At 41.8% G+C, this 25,885-nt stretch overlaps 2 protein-coding genes across 3 annotated transcripts in view; one reads left to right on the top strand and one right to left on the bottom strand.

The window, feature by feature from the left end:
* The window catches only part of LOC117054801 (hippocampus abundant transcript-like protein 1), a 35,526-nt gene extending 24,081 nt beyond the window's left edge, over positions 1 to 11,445 (bottom strand). Inside the window, exons 1-3 of one of the 2 annotated variants that reach the window (XM_033163919.1) lie at positions 11,096 to 11,445; positions 3,982 to 4,074; positions 761 to 823 (exon numbers count right to left, since the gene is read on the bottom strand). In XM_033163919.1, coding sequence (XP_033019810.1) covers positions 761 to 823; positions 3,982 to 4,074; positions 11,096 to 11,293 — 354 coding nt within the window. In that variant the 5' untranslated portion in view covers positions 11,294 to 11,445. The remainder of the gene's footprint in view (positions 1 to 760; positions 824 to 3,981; positions 4,075 to 11,095) is intronic. The other variant, XM_033163920.1, reaches the window with a different exon arrangement.
* Positions 11,446 to 15,697: 4,252 nt separating this feature from the next.
* LOC117055208 (acyl-CoA-binding domain-containing protein 6-like) overlaps positions 15,698 to 25,885 on the top strand; it is a 76,546-nt gene continuing 66,358 nt past the window's right edge. The window contains exons 1-5 of the mRNA XM_033164611.1: positions 15,698 to 15,850; positions 16,489 to 16,560; positions 20,144 to 20,216; positions 20,592 to 20,634; positions 22,654 to 22,732. Coding sequence (XP_033020502.1) covers positions 16,499 to 16,560; positions 20,144 to 20,216; positions 20,592 to 20,634; positions 22,654 to 22,732 — 257 coding nt within the window. The 5' untranslated portion in view covers positions 15,698 to 15,850; positions 16,489 to 16,498. The remainder of the gene's footprint in view (positions 15,851 to 16,488; positions 16,561 to 20,143; positions 20,217 to 20,591; positions 20,635 to 22,653; positions 22,733 to 25,885) is intronic.

Genomic DNA, 25,885 nt, shown 5'->3' with positions numbered 1-25,885 from the left:
TAAACTTAGATGAAACAATAATATACCTTATCACGCTAGACGAGATTTCATATGCACTGCTGCTGCACTGACATCCCCCAAATTCTGTCCCTTTAGTGTAATATTAATTATTCCATCTCATAACATGTTGAAAAGTCTTAATCAAAGTCTCAATGTTCAATTATGACTTTGGATGCCTGCTTCATACCCCATGTAATTACCAGTTTGAACTGAACTGGTTCCAACATATCGCAAATTTGACATTGGTCAGTTGTCCAAGACTGAATGTGTTCTTACACCTCCTTTTGTTTCCACATCATTGCAATTATATAAATGTCTACTCAGAAGGCAGCCCAAATTAAGATTAATTTGACTTAATGTCAACTAAACTGCAGCCTCATGGTGGTAATCCAATGTGTTAGTTCGGTTAGCACAACGACTTCTGGCTGTACAATGGAAATTCCTCTTCCTGTGAACCCCATGTTCTGGGGGATCCCCAGCCCTCCAAAGCATATACTGGAAGAAAAGGAGAGGGGCGGGAGTTCTATTATGTAGCCGGAAGTGTTTGTGCTAGTGGAACTACATTGCTGGACACTACTCAACAAGCAGCTAAACATTTTTGTGACTTTTAAAATTCAAAACATGAGCATTTCATTCTCACAGCTGCATCAATGGTGTTTGTCTCATACAAATGATAAGTTCCGCAATGCCAATGTATCAGAAACATTATGCTATTATTAGGTTCAAGAATGGTTATGATTAACCGGCTTTTTTTAATTACCTTAACTCCTTGAATGAGGCCATTCATTAAAAATGTATGTTGAGGAAATGTTTCACGTAAGACCTAAAGAGAAGAAATTGTTATTCAAAGTAACCTTCCATTAAAGAAGATATATTAAACTACTTTAAAACATAAAAACTTAGCCATTACTGACCCATCTAGAATGCCATGACTTCCGTTTCAGAACTCATCACAGTCAAATATATTTCATTCTTCCCCATCTTATCCAAAGCCACACGGCAGCATAGTTTTAACAGCTGCCAAACCTGGCTTTCAGTATTTTTAACAGAACTGTCACTTCCCCAGTCAAGAAGCACACAATAAATACAGATTTATTCTCCCCACATTCCCCTTTCTCTAGAAACAGAACTGTAATGATACCATGATGAACACAATGTTAACAAGCAGCTGGCTCTCACTAAAAAAATTAAGAATAAGTTTATCAACAGAACCTAGAAGCTGTTTATGTGTTTTTAAAAAGCTGAGATGTGTCTGTATGTTCAAGCTTTAACACACTACCCCAGTTATACTTCCAACTATTTAAAGCTACTAAAAAAAATTGGGGAGGGGGCCCGGCAGTATTCATATTATGTACGCCGGCTCCCTTGGCCAGTAAAGCGAGATGAGCGCCGCAACCCCAGAATCGTCCACGACTGGACCTAATGGTCAGGGGTCCCCTAAAGCAATGGCAAAAAGTATGTACTGTTGCCTTAAAAAAAAAGTTCTATTCAATGCCACGTTTAGTTTGCAATGTTCCACATGCATACCTGAGAGTAAGTACCACTGAACTCAATGAGGTCTAACTCTGAGTAGGAATTCTATTCATTTCTTCATTATATGTATATGACTGTACTATAGCAAATGTTTATTAAGCTTAGGAAGTTGCAAGTCGCCTTCTGTTGTACCAGAAGTTGCACATAACCAACCATATGGCGATGCTAAATTCAAGACTGGACCAAGTTAGACTGGACCAGCAAAGATGTCTTCCAATTTAGAAGTTCTACCAATAGCAAAAATTCAAGAAGTATGAAAATCAGGATTTATAGATGGTGAAGGTGCAGGGGTGTGTGTTTATCTATATCTATATATATGCATGAGCTCTAGGGAAGGGTAGGGAACCCCTGGCCTGCAGGCCAATGTGATCAGTGGGAGGAAGGGAGGCGGGGCACAATAATAATGATAACTTTAATAATAATAATAATAATAATAATAATAATAATAATAATAATAATAATAATAATAATAATTGAATTTATATATTGCCCTATACCCCGAAGTCTCAGGGTCCCACCTGCTTACAGGAGGAGAAGAACAAAGCACCATTTCAAACAGCCTCCCCTCCCCATAAATAGTGGGATGTTGCTTCAGATGGCATTTTGCAACTTTTAGACAGTCCCTGTGTTCCTAGCAGAAGCAAAGAGGCAGCCCTAAAATCACTTGGTGTGGTTCCTTTTTTCATGCGTGGTGCACCTGCAATACACTGCAAAAGAAAGAGGGGTGGATTTTTGACAACTTCTCCTCCATCAAGGGCCGGGAATTTAAGCCCAGAGGCCTTTGCAAGTCCCCCCACTTTTGTATGATCTGATTTCAGAGGCTCTGCTCACCTGACGAATTTGGTACGTGAGACAGATCCTGATAAGGATCTGGTGCGTGAAGCCAAAAAGGTTCCCTACCCCTGCTCCAGATTAATTAAACAAAAACAGAAGATAGTGTACACTTCTGAAATATGCCTGCTAGATTCATATTTAAACCACGAGGAATGTGATTCATTTTTTCCACCAAGAGAGGTACAATTGGTGTATGAGATTAAAATGGTTGTGCCCAGTGAAGTAGAAAGGTGCAACACTGTACTAGGGATTTGGCATGGCAAGGGAACCTGCCAATCTTTCAGCATTTGACCCGATTGCCATCAGCAAATTTAGCAAAATGTGCATTGTGCTCTATTTAAAAGTCAATGTTTTATTGATTTTCACAGCAAATAGCTAATTTAATCCCCTGAAAAGTGGAAGCCTGAAAAGGGTGGGTCAAACAGAGCACCGAGCAACACTTTTCAAGCCATATTGTAGTTCAAGCTCATTGATGAATTTTAGTCTGCTACTTTTGAGTGGGGAGGCAACTCAAAACGTTCCCTAGATTCTTGCCAATCATATCAATTTACTACTGATTTGCTTTATTTATGCAACATGTTTCTGCACTCAAGGTGGATCATAATTTAAAATGATGGCTTACAAATTAATCAATAAAAGGCAAAAGACAGGAAAGAGAAACTAAGCAGATTCAGATACCAGCTCTTACATAATGAGTAAGTCATGGGTAGGCAAACAGCTTCTAGGCTTTTGCAGATTAGAATATACATACTGTTGTACCTCGTTTTGCAGCTGGGATCCGTTCCGGAGCCCCGGCCACTAGCCGAAAAGGACGCAGGGCAAAGTGCTGCGTCTGTGCGCACATGCGGAACGGTTTGCGCTTCTGCACATGTGGGAGCGGCAAACCTGGAAGTAAGCCATTCCAGTACTTCTGGGTTTGCCGCGGACGTTTGCTGGAATAGACGCAAACAAGGCGGACGTTCGCAGAGGTATTACTGTACAAATAAGAAGTATCTCCATTGCTCTAAATAAGTTCAGCAATTCAAAACGTAACACTGAACAAGTAATTGTTAGTAATTGACTAACAGACATTACAGTGACTAACAGACAGACACTACCAACTGCAGACTCACAGAATGACATACATTAATGACAGATATAGTCGTGGCACTGGGCTGTTTACCAAAGCAAGTGGGCTTGGCTAACCTTGCACCTGCGACCAGCTCATCCATGGGGTGATTTACACTCATGATGGAAATTAAACCTTTCTGGTGTCCAGTCCACAGATGTTGATGAACTACAACTCCCAGCAGCCCCAGCCAGCACAGTCAACGGCCAGAGATGGTGGAAGTTCCTAGTTCACCAATATCTGCAGGGTCACACATTAGCCACCTTTAGCCTATGCCAACTTAATGGAGAGGGTCTGCTGGTGTAATCAGAGCTGAAGGAGGCAGTTATGGAAGAAGATGAGCAGAGTAACAGCAGGACTCTAACCTCCAAGTATAGTACCAGAAATTAGAAATAAAAACTATTGTTGTGTAGACCATTATTATTATAGGCAAACACATATAATTCTGAAGGTACTTATTAATACTACACAGATCTGAGCAAAAACACCCAGGTTAGGAAACTTACTGTGAGCATGGGAGTCGTAAGCAGTCCCCAAGCAAAGAATTCCAGGAAGATGACAATAACTGCATGGTACACACTTGGTCGACCAATACCTTGCTGTTAAAGGGGAAAAAATGTAATATTAATACAGCACAACTCTTAGAAACTTGCTTCTGATAACATTTTAACTGGTATAAGGCGTTCTATTTTAATTTAAACATACGGCCAGTGGGGGTTTTGTCAAATCAATTGGAGTTAAGAGCTCGCATTAAACTAGAATACTGCTGTGGGGTACATGCCAATTAATGAAGCAGTAGTACATCAATTCTATGTTTCTCTTGAAATTATTTCTAATTAAGTCTATCCTGCGAGTTCAAGGCAGGTTAACAGTTTTTAAACATAGGTTAGACAAATCCTTAAAGATATAAAAGCTTACTTACTAAACTAGGGTATTAAAATCCAACTGAAATAAAAGCTGTGTACTGTCTGAAAATGGCCCGAATGACAAATCCACAGAGAAAGAGGAAGAATGTGAAAAGAAAGGGTTTCCTTTTTGCAGAGGGTTTGCTCCCACACATAACGAGACCTTGTCTGTGTAAACTGGGAGATTATTTTAAAATATTCAGGCTGTAATACAGTACTTGACACACTTACTAGAGTTCCACTGAATTGTTTCCTTCATCCCAGAGTATGCAGTTTAATCAAGTGAGTTATTAATTTAACTGGGAGCTAGAGTGCTGAAGCAGGTATAAGTGGTAAACAAGGAGCATGGAGACTCAGGCTTAAATCCCCATCTGCCATTAACATCACCAGGTGACCCCAGAGTCCCTTGACCTACCCAACCTCACAGTGTATTGCAATAATATAATGGAGAGGCTGGGCGGGGGGGAAGGGGGAGAGAGAGAGCCTGTCTGAAATCTTTTTAGAAAAGGTGGACTATATATGTAACAAATAACAGAAAATAAATTAATGGATACTTGTACATTTACTATGTACAACTCTACTCTTCGAAATAGCACCAACTAAAGTTTCCCCCCCTAACCACCTATGAAACAGGAATATAGATTTGCCCATGAACTTCAACTGTTTTCACAATGTTTCCCTTCATTCGTGACGTTTCCTGTTACTCAACAATATTAAATGGAATTGTTTTAATAATCTCCTGTGAGAACACAGAATGCTGGAGTCAGCAAAAATGACAAAATGCTATGCTGTGGACTTACTAACCACCTATATGGTTTCTTTTTACAAAATTAAATGGTTCAGCTTATATAACTCATTTTTGGTATGTGTGCCAATGGCGGACATTTTTATGTGCAATTATTCAATCAATTCAATTAACTAAGCTTTCAGTTTATTTAAGCTGGTACTGAAACACCAGAGTGGTGACAGGAAAAGAAATTGCTGCCAATTATAAAGGAAAACAAATTCCTTTCTACTAACACTTCCTTGTCCCTTTTACTCTCCCTTCCCCCATACATTTTGCTCAAATCCCCCCTCCTAATACTGAATGGTGAAAAATAAATGCACCCAAGACTAGAACATCCCTTTTTAAAATAAAATAAAAATACTACACTATCTCTAAATAGTCAGACAAAAGAAGTTCGTGCCAAAAGTTAGTAGTGATGACAAATCCCTTTCCTCTCTAAAATCAGGTCTTATGAGGAATGGTTGAAGGATCTGGGAACGTTTAGCCTGGAAAAGAAGAGATATGATAGCCATCTTCAAATATCTTAAGGGCTGCCACATGTAAGAGGGAACACGCTTGTTTTCTCCTGCTCTACAGGGTAGGAACTGAACCAATGGCTTCACTTTACAAGAAAGGAAATTCTGACTAAACATCTAGAAAAACTTTCTGACAGTAAGAGCTGTTCAGCAGTGGAACGGACTCCCACAAGAGGTGGTGGACTCTCCTTCCTTGGAGGTTTCAAAGCGGATGTTGGATGGCCATCAGTCCTGGATGCTTTAGCTGAGATTCCTGCAATGCAGGGGTTGGACTAGCTGACCCCTGGGTCCCTTCCAACTCTAAGATTCTATGAATTCTATATAGAAAGTGGGTGGGAGAGAAGAAAAGGGGCCCAATTTCAGCTGGCTGACATTTGTCTTGCTGGTTTCTTTTCAATTAACCTGTCACACTCCCTATGTCACTTAAAAATAGTCACTAGAGACTGTTAGCTAAGACAGTGTTTTTCAACCTTTTTTGGGCAAAGGCACACTTGTTTCATGAAAAAAATCACGAGGCACACCACCATTAGAAAATGTTAAAAAAATTAACTCTGTGCCTATATTGACTATATATAAAGTAATTTTTCAATTTTTCCCACGGCACACCAGGCAACATCTCGCGGCACACTAGTGTGCCGCGGAACAGTGGTTGAAAAACACTGAGCTAAGAAATAGGAACTCTATAGTTAGATTTCACATGGACATTCATTGGGGAAATGACAGGATGAGATTTTGCACTTTGTGCTTCCGATGGATATAAGATGCAAATAGAAGGTTTTGATCAAATGTCAGACATTTTTTATACCAGTGGGGACAGACTGCTCTTGAATACTTATTAGTGTAAACAAGAAAAACTTTTTTTTTTTACCAGTTTGCTTGAAACATAGAAGTTGCATGTTTCCTCACCTACTACAGTGGTATCTCTGGATGCAAACAGGATCCGTTCCGGAGCCCCGTTCGCATCCTGAGCAGCCCGCATCTGCGTATGCTCGCCACACGATTTGGAGCTTCTGTGCATGATGTCATTTGACGCAACTGCGCATGCGCGAACTGCCGAACCTGGAAGTAACCCGTTCCTTCTGGGTTCGGTGGGTTCGTAACCCGTGATGAACGCAACACACAGCGTTCGTAACACGAGGTACGACTGTAGTTTATTTTCCCATGCATTACATTTTCAATTCCACTCTCTCTACTGATTGCCTTTTTTATTACATTGAAAAGCAGCATCAAAATATTTAAGAAAAACCACTCTGGACCTTATTTTCAATGTTAATAAACACTCTGGAGCTCAATCCTTTGATGTCCCAAGCTCGTAGCTCATTTGTGCTTATGGATAACATTTTCTCACCAGAATTTGGGTGAATGAAATAATGTTGTAACAACAGATTGCTGGATACTTTGTAACAGAAAATTTTGCCTGCCCCTTAATTATGCTAGCCGGTGCTCAAGAGGGCCATTGGTCCACAAACTCCTGCCCCAAAACTCCTATCAAAGAACGCAAGGGAAGCATTCCCCTAGGATTTTAAAAAAATATTACCTAGAGGTTTTCACACCCTGAATTTGAGATCAGAAAATTTGACTGCCACTGTCTAAAATACATAAAACAAGTTTTGCACAGCTGTTTTACTAGAAAAATCACAAACAAAAGTTTTTACAAGCTGCTGTAATTTATATACTTGGGAGCCCTGTGCACCTAAACTACTGTACTTTGGAAGTACCGTAACCATTGCAGCCAAGGAACAATTCATTCTACATGAGCAGGTTCCAAGACTCAAACAGGGAACCTGTAACAACTTTAAAGGGCTGTGATGTACCCTGTACTACTTATTTCACTCCAATAAACCATGTACAAAGTACAACCACTCTAACGGAAATATTAAACCAGTTATACTGATTTGGCTGCTGTCACAAACCTTACTTGAACATGGTGACTGATGGGAAATATTTATGTATTGCCATACAGCAGGCACGTCCAACAGGTAAATCGTGATCTACCGGTAGATCACAGGATGTCTGTGGTAGATCACTGGTTCCCCCAAAGAAGCTCAACAAGTTTGGCTCCTCTAAGAAAGTTTTTAACTCTGTGAGTAGATCGCAGTCTCTCGGGAGTTGGCCACCCCTGCCGTACAGGATGTGGTAGAATATGGTGTGTTTACAGCTAGAGGCAGCCCCATCCCACAGATGATCACCATGACTGGGTTAGCTTGCTGTCACTTAGGCAAGTCTGGTCCTAGATTGCCTGTAATCGACAGCCTGTACAGCAAGTGCAGACTTTTGAGTATCTTGTGTTTGTCTGTACAGTAGTCCACTTCATGAGTTTGGTGCAAAATTTATTCCTATTATACAATGTAAGTCTGCATGCACAGATCTGATCAAAGCCACCTGCATGCATACTATGTGGTGAAAGGGCACCAATTGCTACAAGTTTTCCCATAAATAAGGAAGATTAACCAATGCTAATCCTATACAATGGTACCTCTGATTATGAACGGAATCCGTTCCGGAGGTCCATTCGTAACTGGAAACCGCTCATAACATGAGGCGCCCTTAGTGAAAGCTTTCTCCCACTGCGCGTGCATTATTTCTGCTCACATCCCGGGGCAAAGTTCACAACTGGGAGTGGCTACTTCCGGGTTACCGGAGCTCGTAACCTGCAGCGTGTGCAACCAGAGGCGTTCGCAATTACTATTAGTTTAAGCAGCTGAATCAATAGTTCTGTGGGTTACTGAATGGCTTTTATTGCAACATATTGCTCTTTCTGAACTTACGTTAAGCTTCATAATAATACATTTATTATCTTTTTTTTTTTTAAAGACACCTAGAGGCTTATGTAACAAATTACTAATAAATTGCAAAAACCAAATAATAAACTGAATACATCATCATAATCACCAGTGCCTGCTATGAGATATGCACAGCACTAGAATGACATGCCAGATCTTTGTGCCAAGTCTTGCAGTATACCCAAACACAAACATCATGTCACACTGCGTGTAAGCAGTTATGCACACACTCTTTTTGTGCACTCTACATTACCCAAGTGATACTTGAATTAGCTGCAGTAGGCACTTCATTCAATGTTTACTAGCAATGTGTGCAGGGAGACAGCTTAACTCCTAAATTTCAAATGGATTTTTGCATGCCCACTCCTAGATAACATCAATGTATTACCTTCAGAAGATATGAACAGCATCTAGCATATAACTGAGAACACAAAATATGTAAGGTGCCATTACTTAAATAAAAAATTACAGATTGGACAAACTGTGAAAGACTAGCATAATTTGCAAGCTGTAGCAGTGGATTGTCCATGGCCTGAGATTTAAGGGAGTAATCCAGCTCACTCCGTGCATAAGTTTTAAGCAGCAAATAGTACAATGAATCACATAAGAGTTGCAAAATCTGAAAAAGGCCTTTTCTCACGTCTGCGTGAAAAACTTCGGTAGGTACCCAACCCCTATAGAGTAAACACAAGAACTCACTTAGCCTGTATCAAGGGTGAGGCCTGGAGAGCCCAAGACAAGTACACATTGAAAGAAAGAAAGAAAGAAAGAAAGAAAGAAAAACACTCTGCAGAGATCAACAATATTTTAGAGCCTTGTGGTATGAATTTTCAAGGGGAAATGATATATAATGAAATGAAAAAGATGTTTAAAATAACATTTGGGGGGGGGGGAAACCAGAAGCTTTTATTTTGGGAAATATAGGGACAGAACTACCTAAACTATATAGAAATTTATTCATATATGCAACTACCAGTGGCAAGAATTTTACTCGCCCCCAAAATGGAAAGGTCCCAGCAAAGCAAGAATGGATACAAAAACTTATTCAATATGCAAAAATAGCGAAACTTACTCGATGAATAATAAATCAAGATGACTATTATTTTTTACAAATGAATGGAAATGATTTATTCAATATTTACAGATAAACTGTAAAGAGATAAGAACATTGGCAGGATTATTGTAATACCTGCAGTTTCATAAGAGTATATATTTAAAGTAGAGAAATAAATGAGCAAATTAAGTTAATTTGGATATGAAGAAGATACTAAAAATAAATTTAAGAAACTGCAGAAAAAGGGGGAAGGAAGCCAATTTTTGAAATATTAGTATGATTGTTAAATTGGTGAAATGTATAAACCTGAAAAGTTTTTGGGTTTTTCTGCGTGCACTTCATCCCTCGCACCCAAGCTGGGGAAACCTATGCCCTTTTTAAATGTGACTCTTTTGGGGGGTTATTTTTATTTTATATATTGCAATCTTTTCTGTGAACTGCCCCGAGACCTCCGGGTATAGGGCAGCATATAAATTCAATAAATAAAAACAATAAATCAATTTCAAATAAGTTCAGTCAAAGTGAGCCTTAACAAAGAACATGGGTGCGACAGGGAGGTTGAAGGAAGAAAATGAGTGAAAAAGAGAGTGGGGATGAAAGGGGAGTGACCCTACCCCAACATCTACAGTGGTACCTCTGGATGTGAACGGGATCCGTTCTGGAGCCCTGTTCGCATCCTGAGCAGAACACCACCCACAGCACCGCTTCTGCGCATGCGCAAACCGCCGAACCCGGAAGTAACCCGTTCCGGTACTTCCGGGTTTGGCACGTTTGTAACCCGCGCCGTTCGCAACCCGCAGCGATCGTATCTAGAGGTATGACTGTAATGTCTTTTGAGTTACGAGAAATGTGGCTCTTTTGGGGGTGAGGTGTGTTATTGGGTTATTGTTTTTATTTTTATTTTATATTTTGTAATCTTTTCTATGAACCGCCCCGAGACCTCCGGGTATAGGGTGGCATATAAATTCAATCAATCAATCAAATAATAATAATGAAAATGAGTGAAGAAAGGAGTGGGGATGAAAGGGGGCCTACCCCCAACATCTAATGTCTTTTGAACTACAAGAAATGTGGCACTTTGGGGGGCAAGGGGGTGTTATTGGGTTACTGTTTTTATTTTGAGTTTATACATTGCAATCTTTTGTGTGAACCGCCCTGAGACCTCCGGGTATAGGGCGGTATATAAATTCAACCAATCAATCAATTAATCAATCAATCAATCAATCAATTGAAACAACTCTCCCCGTTTCCCTAATAATAATAATAATAATAATAATAATAACTCCGCCGTGTTTCCCTGGCCTGACCTTCACCACGGAGCCCAACCAGGACCCACAGAACGGGGAGGCACAAAAAAATAAATAAATGAGGACGAGCGAGGAGGACGGAGGCGGCCATCCGACCTCCACCCCGCGGGCTACGAAGGAAGATGCCTCGAGCCTCTCCCGGCGCTTAACGGACCCGCAGCGCGCCCGCTTCCCGGGGCCGGGACCCCCGAGGCGTCCTCCGCCGCTTCGAGGGAGGGCGAAGAGGCGCGAAGTGGCAGAAAAGGGGCCCTTTTCCCCGGGACACTCACCGCGGCGGCGCCTCCGCCCGGCTTGAGGCCGACTCTCCTCACCAGCATGATTCGGCTCCCCCACTGCTTCCCTCCGCCGGCTCCTGCCGCCGCCGCCGCTTCTCCGTCCACCACGGCCGCCACAGTCAAGGCCACCACCTCCGCTTCCCGGGCCGGAGGAGGAGGAGGAGGCGGCGGCGGCTCCGGCTCGGGGCTCATTCCGCTCCCATCTTGCCGCCCCGGAGGAGGAGGCGGCGGCGGCGAGGCAGGGGCACCGGGAGGCCTCCCGCCGGCTCCCTCATCTGCTGCCACCGTCGCGAGGGGCCAGGCAGAGGGAGGGACGGAAGCCGGGAGGGAGGAAGGAAGGCGCGCCGGGGAAAAGCTTGGAGCCGCTGCCGCTGCCGCCGCTTTCCCTCTTCGCTCCGCCTCGCTTCTCCCCTCACAGAAAACCTCCCGGCCCGCACGTGACACAGCCTCCCTCCCCTTCCCAGGGACCTCCCACCGGAAATCGCGTCACACAAGGAGGGCGGGGCACACGGAAGCCGTCGCTGAGGGGTGGGCGTGGCATCTGCGCTACATTTCCTTCGCGCGGCCCCCCTGGCGCAGTTCCCGCCGCCGTTCGAGCGTCCGTGGTCACGTGACTCGGAGCGGGCGTTCGGGCCGTTGCTATGGTTTCCTTCCTCCGGAGGGGATGCTGGTGGCGGGGGGATAGAAGGCCTTAAAATGCCAGGGCGTTGCTTCGGATCATTTTTATCCATTTTTAAAATCCATTTTTATCCGGGGATTTTTTTAAATCCAAGATAGGCCTTCCATTTCTTGCACCCTTTTTCTTTCAATAGGCCTAAGAACTCAGTGCTGGAGTTAATAATTTGTTAAAACTGCTGGTTGTAATACTGTATTCCAATCTTCGCTAGCGGTATTGGGGGGGGGGGGAGAACACCGATATTAAGTTAGGCATTGGATTTGAAAAGGATCCCAGAGTTGGAAAGAAGATAAAAGTCCCGACCAGAGAAGAATGGCAGATGAAGTTGAGGGATTATGCTGAAATGGCTAAAATGACTGGAAGAATCATAAATTGGGAAGATTTTAATAAGTAATGGGGGGGAATTACCATGGTTTTTAAGATAAATTATCAACGCAGCTAAAATCCTTAGTAGGATTCGAATAACACGTTTAGTCTAATGGTCAATTTTGGACATAAGGGAGATGTAAAAGATTTGGAGTATCATAAAATGAGGAGGAAATGAGGAGGACCTACAAAGGGGGAGGAGGGAAGTCCAAGAGATTCTTTGGAATCATGGTTTTTATGTTGGATATATTAGTTGTAAAACTTTAATCTGAAAAAACCAAATAAATTTATAAATAAAAATGAAAAGGATCAACTGCCTTCCCGGAAACATCGAATCTGGAGTCCAGGGATGTTCTGAAACCCAAGCCTCTGTCAAAGCAGAAAGCAGGAGGAGAAGATGAACAGAATGGCATTGTGTAGTTAACACGCAAAAGGTTTCCATGTGACTGTCATCTTCCAAAGTCAACAAAGGTCAAGAAGTAGAGCAACAAGGTTCTCGTGGAGAAATGGACCCATTGGGTCTGTGCCATGACTGAAAATGTGAATTCTGGGTCTGAATGGTCACATTTTGAAAACCTAGTAACTTGACTGAGGGTGCGATGCATAACACATGCATGTCCTGCTATCTGCCCTCATATTAAAATTCGGTTATCCAAATGAGAATTATTCCCAAACCTTGCTATACACACCACAGATTCAGACACCCTCCTAGCATCTTACCTGCTTGGGTGCTGCTACTCAGCGGCAGCCAATTTTCGGCAGAAACCATGGAAGAAGGGAGCAAGATCAGACAAATCAGGGAGCAGGAGACCATGATGGCACAAATCAGTTCACCTATCCTTTTGCTGGTTGGCTGCAGCCATTTGAGGAAGAGACTATGGAGGGAGATTGGACAAATTGCAGATTATAAATGTTCTCACAGGAATCAATAGAAATGTTGAACTTGTCATAAGAATGTTTGCCTAAGCAACAATCTCCAAAGAGGAACTGCAAGGTAAATTAAAAGACATTTGTACTACCTGGTTTCAGGTAGCTCAGGCTAGTTCTTTTGCACTTCGTTTGGAGTGCAGGGAAGAGGAGCCTATGCACACTTACCTTGTTTAAATCAGTATGCTTCAGGCCAGCACATAATCTGAAAGGTGCTGCATCCCTAATATACAGCAGTCTTAGATCATGAAGCAGGGGGTGCCAGAGGCCTTTGAATTGCATGGGAATCAGATTTAGGCCACCTAATAGAATATAACAAATGGGAGGGTATCTGGACCACTCCCCTCCCCCCAAAAAACCCATCTCTGCTGCCTTATAGGAGGCATTACTCAAGATCATGCTCCGATCGTACTGAACTCTGGCAAAAATTTATCTCTCCCTCTCCCCTTTATGTAGGAAGGGCTATGGAAGGCTTAGTTTAATTACAGGTAGGTAGCCACGTTGGTCTGCCATAGTCGAAACAAAATAATAAATAATAAAAATTCTTTCCAGTAGCACCTTAGAGACCAACTAAGTTTGTTCTTGGTTTGAGCTTTCATGTGCATGCACACTTCTTCAGATACTGAAGATACCTGGAAGGAATTTTTTTTATTTTGTTTTAGTTTAATTAGTCATGTTTGGTGGGAATGCCCCCATGTTAAAAACTTTTGGAATAGAGCCTTCTCCATTATATCCACAATTACAAGCTAACCCCTTTCTCCAGTTTTTAGCCCTACTATCTTTGGTTAGAGTCTTGGGCTCCACCCTGCACCACAGAGAACTGGTAGGCTTCATACTGACCGCAGCACGATTAGCAATAGCTCAGCAATAGAAGAACCAGACTGAAATACCCCTAAACATATGGGGAAATAAGATCTGGGATACAGCAATGTCTTAGTGTTTCACCAGACACAGGAGGGCAAATAAAGCCATAAAAATTAGAGACACCTTCCAAGAAACATGGACCCCTTTCTTTAACTACTTTAATGACCCAAATCAAGACCTTGCTATACCAACCGCTCAATATTTCATTGAAGAGTTTACATTAAGTATTATGTTTGAATATTGAATGTGCAAGTGTGTGTCTAGAGACAATGGATAAAACAAAGACAATTAGATGTACTGCTGGTTAAGTATTCTGTGGTATTAGTATTTGTTTACAAACCAATAAAAAATTGGTTAGTTTTTTTTTTTAATGGCTCTTTGTAAAGAGGGTGCAAGAGGCCTGATAGAATAAGTAGCCGAAGTACAGTAGTTAAATGGGTCACTTTGAGATACACAAGAAGAGGAGTGGGTCTTTAGGAAGCAAGCATGGTTGATGCAGTAACTACAGTTTTGGGAGGTGTAGCCGGCTTGGCAGCAGCAACAATTGCTGTCCCGGCAGCACTGGGAGCAATGGGTTTCACTGCAGCTGGAATTGCACCTGGCTCTCTGGCGGCTGGCTGCAAAAATGATATCAGCAGCAGCCATCGCCAATGGTGAAGGAGTAGCAGCTAAGAGCGCTGTTGCCGTGCTTCAGTCAGTCGGTGCTGTTGGGCTGTCCGTTGCTACCAAAGCTCCAGTGACAGCTGGTGGAGCAGTGCTGACTGCCGCCTTACGTTAAGAAGAAGACACACATGCACAGAGCCCATAGCCACTTGGAAGAGCAGTACTTGGAAAATTATGCTTTGCCGTCAACGGCATAACTCACTTGACTTACCTTAAGCAAAATGTGATTTTAATCAATGCTACGTTATTCCTACTGGCCAAAATGTGCAAAAACAAATAAAGGTTAGAGAATTCAACAACAACTAATAATAATATAATGGTCACTTGGATGGAGATTATGTCCCAACTCACATGCACAGGGCTTCACTTTTCACAATTCAATGTGTGATGGAAAAAATAATTGCAGTAGTCAGGAGAGCAGCCCATTTTTCCAATCTAGAGCTAATCAAACTAGCTGAAGAGTGATGTTAACACCACCTGTCTCCACAAAAAGAAAACCACATCCTGGCCCGCCAGGAAATGCATTGCTTCAGTAAGAGAGAAGTACATTGTTCGTACTTAGATCTAATCAGACTAGCTGGAAAGTGAATATGACCACCTGTCTCCACAAAAGAACATCCCATCTTCTTGACCACACAACTCAAATTTGGTCACCTCTTTCATCACTCCCTTGATCCAATCAATTCTGGATTTTCCTTTGCGGCTTTTGTCCAGAAGGGTATAAAAACTGGACTCCTAGACCCATTTCCTGTTCTGATTCCCCAGATCCGCACTATATATTTAAAGCTTGTTCCATGCACATTTAAACCACATGACTTCCCTCAAAGAATCCTGGGAATTGGGAGTTCCTACCTCGCAGGGGTATCATTTCCAGCACCTTTAGCAAAGTACTGTTGCTACTGTGGCTTTTATGGCAGCCTGCCATGCAGAGATGTAACAGGTGGTTCCTGTCCTGGAGATAAAATGACGTGAGTTTTGTACATTGTGTGGCCGGAATATACAGTATGGGAAGGCTCTGTTTAAGTTGCCATGGCTCCAGGTAACCCGGAAATAATGCGGAATCAGAAAGGCAACTGTGAGGTGTGTGTTTCTTCTTTCTGTGTACCACAGTGTCATAGCAACTGATATCAAGCAAGGCAGAGAGCTAGATAAAGCTGTGAATAAAGCAGACTAGAAATTAATATCTGGCGGCATACATAGAACTTGCAGATACCTATTTCCGGTGCTCCTGATAAAAGATTAAGGAACCACAGGTGAGTGGAATATGGGGAGAAGAAAGGAAGTCAGTTCTTATTCATGCTTTGTAATGACTTGAACTTTTTTTTCCTCCCAAGCAACAGCCAATTAGCAGAACTGCTAGGCTCTTTACAGACTGAAATCCATAGGGACTTCTGCAAATGCAACTGTGTTACCCAGATTCCCTTTCTTATTGCAGACCTTCCATGCAACCTGCGTATTCATCCTGATTTGCTTGCACAAAGTTAACATGTATATTAGACTATATACAGACGTTCTTTACTGAGTCTTCATTCTGATTTGCTTGCAATAGGACATTAAACATCCTTCCTGCATCCTTCCCGAGTTGCTTTCAGAGTGTTTAAACTCTTCCTGTTAGTCATTTGTCCACCCCACAGTTTTCAATGCATTTCCCACTCACTTTCCAAACTACAATAAGTCAGATTGTGGGATGTTTTTAAAGTGGATTTGTTGCACTAGATTGACAGAGTTCTTTAATCCACTTTAAGTACGCAAACTTAAAATTCCAGTTTATGCATGAATTCCACAAAATAGTGGCAGGCTGGAGGCACCCCTAAAAAGTGGGGTGTGCTTTTTAACCTACTATACTCTCAAGACAATTCATACCTCTTTTTCTGAATACGGTTTTTTTCAGTAGTTCCAAGATGGCATTAGCAAGTGGACACTGGATTACAAAAGAAGTGATTGGGGATGCTCCAAGTCCGAGGTATGGGATAATGGTAAAACTGGTATCATAATGAAATAGTTGCAATTTTTGTGTAAAGAACATCAGTTATTATTTGCATTTATTGTGTTGAATTGGCTTGTGATACTGCTTAATATTAAATAGTAATAGGATAAATTCCAGATGAGATACACACAATAAATTCTGAGCATTTATTGTGAATATAACAATCTGATATGTGCATAGTTAAATTAAGGAGGCTGTTAATGGTCCATAGCAAAACTTTTGAGATAGTAAACCGTGATGTCTAGATTTTCTTGGTCAGTTTTACCATTTTCTTCTTTTGTTTTTAATCACATCAAATATTTGCCGAACATTGTTTTAAAAAGCACACCATGAAAGGCAGCAGCTGTCATGCATAATATGTAGGTTGTGTGTGTTCTGCAACACCTTTGAAATGGTAAAACACATGGGCATAACCAGGATTGGGGGGGGAGGGGGCAGGACCGACATAGTTAAGTATTTCTATTGTTTCACTTGGTCTGGAGGGCAGTATTGTGACACAATATTATTTTGAACAGGAGGCAATTTCAGTATTTATAGAGTGCCCTCACCATTAAGGTTTACAAATAACAGACAAAAAATAACAGACAAAAATAACAGACAAAAAAAAAATAACAGACAAAAAAAGCCACACAGTATGCCAACATCTTCATGGCAGATTTAGAACAACGTTTCCTAAACTCCTACCCACTCAAACCTCTCTTGTACCTGCGTTACATTGATGATATTTTTATTATCTGGACACATGGTCAACAGACCCTGGACACCTTCCACAAGACATTCAATGACTTTCACCCCACCATCAACCTAACCATGAACCAATCTATGCAAGAAATACACTTTTTGGACACTACTATAAAAATACAGGATGGACACATAGACACCACCTTATACCGTAAACCAACTGACCGACAAACATATCTACATGCTTCTAGCTACCATCCCAAACATACCAAACAATCCATTGTATATAGCCAGGCCCTACGTTACAGCCGCATCTGTTCCAACTCTACAGACAGAGACTCTCACCTAAGAGATCTACAGCAAACCTTTTTAGAACTAAAATATCCACCTGATGAAGTTAAACAACAGATCGACAGAGCCAGACTGATACCCAGAGAGAACTTGCTGCAAGACAGACCCAAAAAAGAAAATAACAGAACACCACTAGTCATCACATACAGCTCCCAAGTTAAAACAGTACAACGCATCATCAGAGATCTACAACCTCTCCTAGACAATGACAGTTCTCTTTCTCAAGCTCTGGGAGGAAGACCCTTCATCGCATACAAACAGCCACCCAATCTCAAACAGCTCCTCACCCACAATAATACAAAAACAGGACTCAACATGGACACTGGTACCAGAGCCTGCAATAAACCCAGATGCCAACTTTGCTGCCACATAAACCCGGATAACACCATTACTGGTCCCAACAACATCAAACACACCATCTCAGGACTATTTAATTGCTCATCTTCCAACATTGTGTATGCAATCAAATGCCAACAGTGCCCTTCAGCTCTCTATATTGGACAAACAGGCCAAACCCTACGCCAAAGGATAAATGGACATAAATCTGATATCAGGAATCACAAGACAGAGAAACCAGTAGGAGAACACTTCAATCTCCCAGGACATTCTATAAAAGATCTCAAAGTAGCTGTCTTAATACAAAGGAATTTCAGAAATAGACTGGAAAGAGAAGTGGCTGAATTGCAACTAATCACCAATCTTAAAACCATGAACAAAGACATTGGATTCTTATCTCATTATACATAACAAAGCCATCTTTAGCCATCTCACCCCTTGCCTTTCCCTGCAAGACTAATTGCAGCCGTTTAGAGTCGTCAACTGGTTTTCCACACTTATCAGCCTATCACCCATTCCCACCACCCTTCTGAGTAATACCCCTCCCCACTCCCCCACTATATTTAAGGATCTGGTGACTTCTGTTTCAGTGTATCTGAAGAAGTGTGCATGCACACGAAAGCTCATACCAGGAACAAACTCAGTTGGTCTCTAAGGTGCTACTAGAAAGAATTTTCGATTTTGTTTAGACAAAAAAGAGTAACATTGGGTTGGATCCACACTTAGCCATACTTTGAGTAGGCCAATTAAAATCAATGAGACATCTAGGGATGATGGGAGGTGAAGCTCATTTGCTGAAACGTTACGGTGCACATAAATTGAGAAATGCTGTTTCATATATACAAATCCCAAAAGATAAACCATCACAAACATGGGATTAATAGGAAGACGAGAAAAAAAAAATGGCATTGGTCGTCTTTGTCAAAAGAAAACTGGTAAATCTAAATTGGATAAATAAGTCTTTGACTACAGGCTTGCACCCAAGGGAGGTCAGTTTAGTCTGACTTCACCTCCATTGTTTCTCAAGACAAATGGGTGTCACCACCAGCAGGTGTGGGAGAGATGACAGATGAAATTAATAAAAGGGACTTCAGCATTAAACCCTACTGGTGTTTCTCCCATACTTCTGTTGTTTGTAACTCGAGGTACCACTCTCTCTCTCTGTGTGTGTGTGTGTGTGTGTGTGTGTGTGCGCGCGCACACACACACACACACACACTACATATATGGCAAAGCGGTGGCGCTGTGTCTCAACCACAGAACCTAGGGCTTGCTGATTAGAAGGTCAGTGGTTCGAATCCCCACGACGGGGTGAGCTCCCGCTGTTTGGTCCCAGCTCCTACCAACCTAGCAGTTCGAAAGCACATCAAAGTGCAAGTAGATAAATAGGTACCACTCCGGCGAGAAGGTAAACGGTGTTTCCGTGCACTGCTCTGGTTCGCCAGAAGCGGCTTAGTCATGCTGGCCACATGACCCGGAAGCTATCTGAGGACAAATGCCGCAGATTCATCCGTGACTGGACCTAACGGTGATTGCAGCTCAGAAGCAGTCATCATCCCTGTTGCAATAATGACATCAAAGTGCAAAACTACAGATAATCCCTCTACATATTTCACAGAACCAGTTTCTTTTCCCACCCTTTTCTTTTTTTCTAACAGATTTTGTGGATAAGCTTAGTTTGTCCCAGGCTGCGTCGGCTTCAGGTCATGAGAAACTGCTAACTTGCTCTCTCATATTATACCCTGAGTAAAGAGCTGTATGAATAGTAGTAGTAGTAGTAGTAATAATAATAATAATAATAATAATAATAATAATAATAATAATAATTTATTATTTGTACCCCGCCCATCTGGCTGGGTCTCCCCAGCCACTCTGGGCGGCTTCCACCAAACATTAAAATACATTTAAAATATCACAGTTTAAAAACTTCCCTAAACAGGGCTGCCTTCAGGTATTTTCTGAATGTCAGGTAGTTGTTTATTCCCTTGACCTGTGATGGGAGGGTGTTCCACATGGCGGGCGCCACTACCAAGAAGGCCCTCTGCCTGGTTCCCTGTAGTTTTGCTTCTCGCAGTGAGGTAGTTTTGCTTCTCCCACAGTAAGGCTGGCCTCTCTTCTGACTGAGGGGGGAAAGATTCACTGTTATTGCTGCATCCAAATTCATTTACCATTGTTTCATGTTGCTCTTCAGACACGGACATGCATTGGCAATCGCGGGCAATATAGCATTTGTATTTGGAGGCTGTTCCTTTAATGATACGTCTGTAAGTACCACAAGTTGATGTTTGCTGTCCTTTGTTAATTTCATTACCTTTTGACATTTTGCTGTTGTTGGGAGTATAATAAATGGCACGCCTCATGTACTCTTGCTGTTTGCTTTAAATCTTCTCTATTTCCCACTGTACACAAGTGCTTACTGAAGAATCACTGCATTCCAGTCATTGTCTACTAATGTGCATTGTGGAGACATGCCTGCCGATTCTCTCCGGGTAACTGTTTAGCTGTTATTTCTACTGGTAGTCACTTGAGATAGCTTAAACCTGAATGTAATTTTAAAAGCGTTCCTTATCTACATGACAGTATTGATGCCCTGTAAATAAAGATATCAACTTCAATCTCTCGTTCTCTTTCTCTCCTAGGATGATCAGCCAGCATATTTCAATGACTTCTACATGTTGACAAGTGAGATACTATTAATCTTTTCTAGCAGGCAGCTTTTTCGTGGGTTTATTCCTCCCTTTGGAGTGGCACATATTTCACTATAATAGACCAGTCATTTGTAATGCAAAAAAAGGCTTATCACTATAAAATTGTGGAAGTGTACTGCAAACAATGATATTAGAATGGATTAAGGTTCCCCCTCCCAGGCTAGTTTGAACAGCTGTACAACAACAAAGTTATCTTTCCCACTGGTATGAATGCACTTACTGCGGTCCATTTTTATTTTTTATTTTTTGGTCAATAAGGCATAGGCAGAACTGTTAGGTGCAAGTGTGATCACTCACTCGCAGGTTTTGTGATTTTCATAAAAACACCTTTTTATTGATTGAGCCACATATGTAGGCCTACTCTACATATTCACATTATTTCCTATAGAAATAGTCATTCTGCTGGCCTTACATCTCATCTCCAAGTTTAGCTTTCAGCAATTCAGTCTGGATTTCTGCTTAAAAGACAGTTAAGAAGCAACATAAGAAATGCATTAGACATCTTGAATATTTGAATCATCACAACGAAAAGCAAGCTGCTCTGATTTTTTTGGATGCAGAAAAGGCCTTTGACAACCTGAACTGGGTTTTTGTTTTGTTTTGTTTGAAGTTTTGCAAGAAATGAACTTTGGAAATAATGTTATCAAACGGGTGAAATCTATACATCACAGACAGCACAGATAGTGGTTAGTGGAGACTTAATCCTGTGATATACAGAAGAGGACATGGCAAGGATCTCCTGTTACTTTTCAGCCTGGTCTTAGAAGTATTGCTTAGAGGTATTAGACAAGATGAGAGAATTATGGGAATAAAGATTTAAAAAGAGACGTATAAACTTGAGAGCAATTGCTGACGTTTTGATGTTAACTTTAGAAAACCTGCAACAGGGAGTAGTTCTAATGTATAAGATCCAAGTTTAAAGGTAAAGGTACTCCTGTCCGTTCAGTCCAGTTGCGGACGAATCTAGGGTTGTGGTGCTCTATAGGCCGAGGGAGCTGGCGTTTGTCCACAGACAGCTTCCGTGTCATGTGACCAGCATGACTAAGCCGCTTCTGGCGAACCAATGTAGCGCACAAAAATGACAGTACCTATTTATCTACTTGCACTTTGACAGTGTTTTCAAACTGCTAGGTTGGCAGGAGCTGGGACCAAACAATGGGATCTCACCCCATCACGGGTTCTGTGGTTTAGACCAGCCTTTCTCAACCTTGGGTCCCCAGATGTTGTTGGACTACAACTCCCATCATCCCTGACCACTAGTCTTGCTAGCTAGGGTTCATGGGAGTTGCAGGCCAAAAACATCTGGGGACCCAAGGTTGAGAACCACTGGTTTAGACCACAGCACCACCTGCGTCCCAAGATTCAAGTTTTGGTTTAAGCAATTCAAAGCACTGCCATCAGATGCAGTGCAGCTACCTGGGGCAACCTGTCCCATTTTACGACCTGAGGCAAAATGGGAATGGTCTCCTCTTGTTGTCATCTCTGCCACTGCCACCTCAACACCCTCAAAATAATGGTAGGAATAACAAATTGCCTGCACATTAAAATAGATGCTTGTAGAATCACAGAATTGTAGAGGCTGGATTTGGAATCTTGCCCACAGCCATCCCTGGGCGAACTCGAACCACCAACCTTCTGGTTAACATTTGTAGCTTTAGCCACTACAGTGGTACCTCGGATTACAAATGCTTCGGGTTACAAACAATTCAGGTTACAGACTCCGCTAAGCCGGAAGTAGTACCTCGGGTTAAGAACTTTACCTCAGGATGAGAACAGAAATCGCACGCTGGCAGCGTGGCGGAGGCCCCATTAGCTAAAGTGGTACCTCAGGTTAAGAACAGTTTCAGGTTAAGAATGGACCTCCAGAATGAATTAAGTTCTTAACCAGAGGTACCACTGTATGTTATGAAACCAAAACACTGTATGGATGTATAGATATATGTTTGTGTAGGTGTGTAAACGTACCGATCATCTGAAATTCATTCATTTTCAGTTACTTCCACTGATTTGACATGGGAAAAGATACCACATGATGGGCAAATTCCTTGTCCAAGAGAAGGTCATTCACTTTGGTAAGCAAACAATTCAGCAAAATAAACGCTGGTTATTTCTATTACTTTTATGTCGATCGCTGAAATGACAAGAAGGTGGGCCTATTCTCTGACCTATGCGCACGTATGTGGATGGAAATATATTGGAATTAGGAGCCTGCTGTCCATGTAAACGTGCATCTGATTGAAACACAAATACTTACAGTGATTAATCACTTTGCACAGCCATAAGAAAACTCAACCACCACCAAGCATATATTATTATTAATTTGTGAGCATCTGAGAATTGTCAAATCTGAGAGAAAACCAATGACAAAAATCCAGAGCTTTGTGTTTAGCAGTTATGAGGATGAAAATGCTCAATCAGTGTTAGCCATGCACTTCATGTAACAGACAAAGCTGTATATCTAGCATGCACAGAGTCAAGCAGTACAATAAAATCTGTAAACATGGTGCTCATATTTTTGTTTTAATTTTATAACAAAAGAAAGCCTATGGCTACGTTTTTGGTAGTGAGAAATGTATTTAGAGAGCACATTTACCGGCGTGGTGCTAGTCTTCTCTGGTCGGATTTTTGCTGTTTGCTTTACTCCTCACTTGGTTTCCCGATTTCCATTTTCTAGTAGCCCTAGAGGTGCTATTTCTTTCACCTGTATCCTGTTTCAGATAAGCTTGGCAGTGATTGCTTTAATCCTCTCAGTCCCTTTGCTGTGCTTCCCTAGTGGATGCCTTTGGGGTATTGTTAAATGCACTCCAGCTATGTCCTCACTGTGGCATTAATACAGATGTGTTTCCATGTTTGGGTTTGTGCTCTCACAAGCAGTTTCAATGCCAATGCCTCCAGAAACTATGCAGATGTTTTCCATCCACACGGGTGGGCAGTGCTTGGTGGAATGTATTAACACGGTTTATTGTTTTCTGCTATCCTCAGTTAGTACCTTCCTACCTTCCATGAGTTCTGGAAGCCTGAAAAAACCTCGAGGGCATTTGCAGGTAATTGGTTTGCCTGTGCCTGCCTGCCCTTTTTTTTTTAATTGCACAACGGCAAACTTATCCCAAAGCAAATTTTCAAAAATGCCTTTTTTAAAAACCCCTGAGTCGTTGTTCTCTGATTTGCACAAAATTGCAGGTTAAGAAAAAAATTTAAAAAGTGTTTTGAAGGCTGTGTTGCACCCCATCACAGCAAGGAATACGCAGGCCCCGATAAATCACAACTCTACAATTCTATGACTCCCTCTCATGAGAGGCAACTGGTACACCATCTGAATCGGAGTCCTCCTAAAGCCAACACTGGGACAACTTTCTCTAAATAACAATGAAGCTTTTCCCCTCTCTCAAATGTCTACTACGGATAGATGCCAACACAATTTATATTTTTAAAAAGTCTTTTATGGGGTGGCCTGGAAAAGATTTCACCAGTGCTTTTTTCTGGGGGTACGCAGGGGTATGCATACCCCTAAACATTTTGTGAATCTAAGTTTGGCCTCATTGAGGGGCAGTCTTTCAATACAAGTAGGAAAATGAGAGTACCACTAAACATTTTTTTAGAAGAAGAAAAAAACACTGCATTTCACTTTTAGAATAGTGTGCAAATATTTTCCCTTGGGTTTTTTTTTAAGCTTCTCTTTTGAGGGTTTTTTTTTAAATGTTCACAAATAAAATGCATATCTCTGCCAACTTTCGCATGGCACTAGCAAAAATGTGCCAAAGGTCTCCAAACATTTGTGAGCCAACAGCTGTCAAAGCTACTTGGGGCATTTCACTCCTCCTCCCACAAATATGTCAGCTAGCTTGAAAAAACTGTGGATTTTTCTTTCAAGAAATGTATGGGTTTGTATTTCTAACTAGATAGTTTATTTGAATATATATATATATATATATATATATATATATATATATATATATATCACACTATGTCCAATATGCACAAAAGGACTTCTTAGAGGGAGCTCCTTTTGGATCACACATCTGCGTGTGTGTTTATGAGTGTGTGTGTGTGTGTGTGTGTGGGAGAGAGAGAGAAAGAGAGTTTTGTGGGTGGGTGTCGTTTCCTTGTTTACTACCAATCTTACTGTACGCTTGTGAAACGTGGACCACTTATAAACGCCATCTCCAACTCCTCGAAAGATTCCATCAACGGTGTCTCCGAAAAAATTTACACATCACTTGGGAAGACAGGCGAACTAATGTCAGTGTACTGGAAGAAATAAAGATCACCAGTGTCTTCAACATCAACTTCGTTGAACTGGTCATGTTGGGATGCCTGATTATCATCTTCCAAAGCAGCTACTCTATTCCCAAGTTAAGAATGGTAAGCGTAATACCCATGGACAACAAAAGAGGTTTAAAGTCACTCTCAAGGCAAAAAAAAGTTATATAAGCACTGACAACTGGGAATCACTGGCCTGCAAGCGCTCCAATTGGATAATAGCCTGTACCAAAGACACCATGGACTTGGAAGAAGCAAAAACTCAGGACAAAAGGGAGAAACATGCTGAGAGAAAAGCACAGTTGGCAAATCCTCACCATGATCAACTCCCACCTGGAAACCTATGTCCCCACTGTGGAAGGACATGTGGATCCAGAATTGGCCTCCACAGTCACTTGCGGATTCACTGTTAAGACCGTGTTCATGGAAGACAGTCTTACTTGGCTATGACTGGTCGCCAAAGAAGAAGCATGTATGCTTTGGGGTTTGTGTCTATGTACCTCTGGCATGGAGCCCTCGACAACATTCCCTTGAGAAAATGTCCAAATGGTTTTGTGCAGTGCCACACTGTTTAATGTGCAATTGAAATCCTTTCCCTATCCCGCTGTAATAAATGGATCCTCTGCTATTTCAACCTAAATTCTTGTGGGTGTGAGTCCTTGGACTCTGAACTGTTTAGGTGCATTCTCAGGGCGGTACATGACCGACCTCCCACAAAAGCTTACTCTACCTCACAAGCATGTTTAAGGGTCTTAGAGACACGTGAACACCCCCCTCTCCATACCACCAATACTTTTTTTCAGCCCAGCTGTCACTGAAATCCCTCATCCAAGTTAGCATTCACAAAGCATGCCAGTTTGTCCACCAGCAGCCCAGCCACTTCATTAGTTAGGTAAAGGTAAAGGGGCCCCTGACCATTAGGTCCAGTCATGTCCAACTCTGGGGTTGTGGTGCTCATCTCGCGT

The sequence above is a fragment of the Lacerta agilis genome, chromosome 11 (genome assembly GCF_009819535.1).
Source record: "Lacerta agilis isolate rLacAgi1 chromosome 11, rLacAgi1.pri, whole genome shotgun sequence".
In the NCBI taxonomy this organism is placed as follows: domain Eukaryota; kingdom Metazoa; phylum Chordata; class Lepidosauria; order Squamata; family Lacertidae; genus Lacerta; species Lacerta agilis.
The sequence above is the reverse complement of the archived record's forward strand: the minus strand, read 5'-3'. Positions and strand labels throughout refer to the sequence as shown.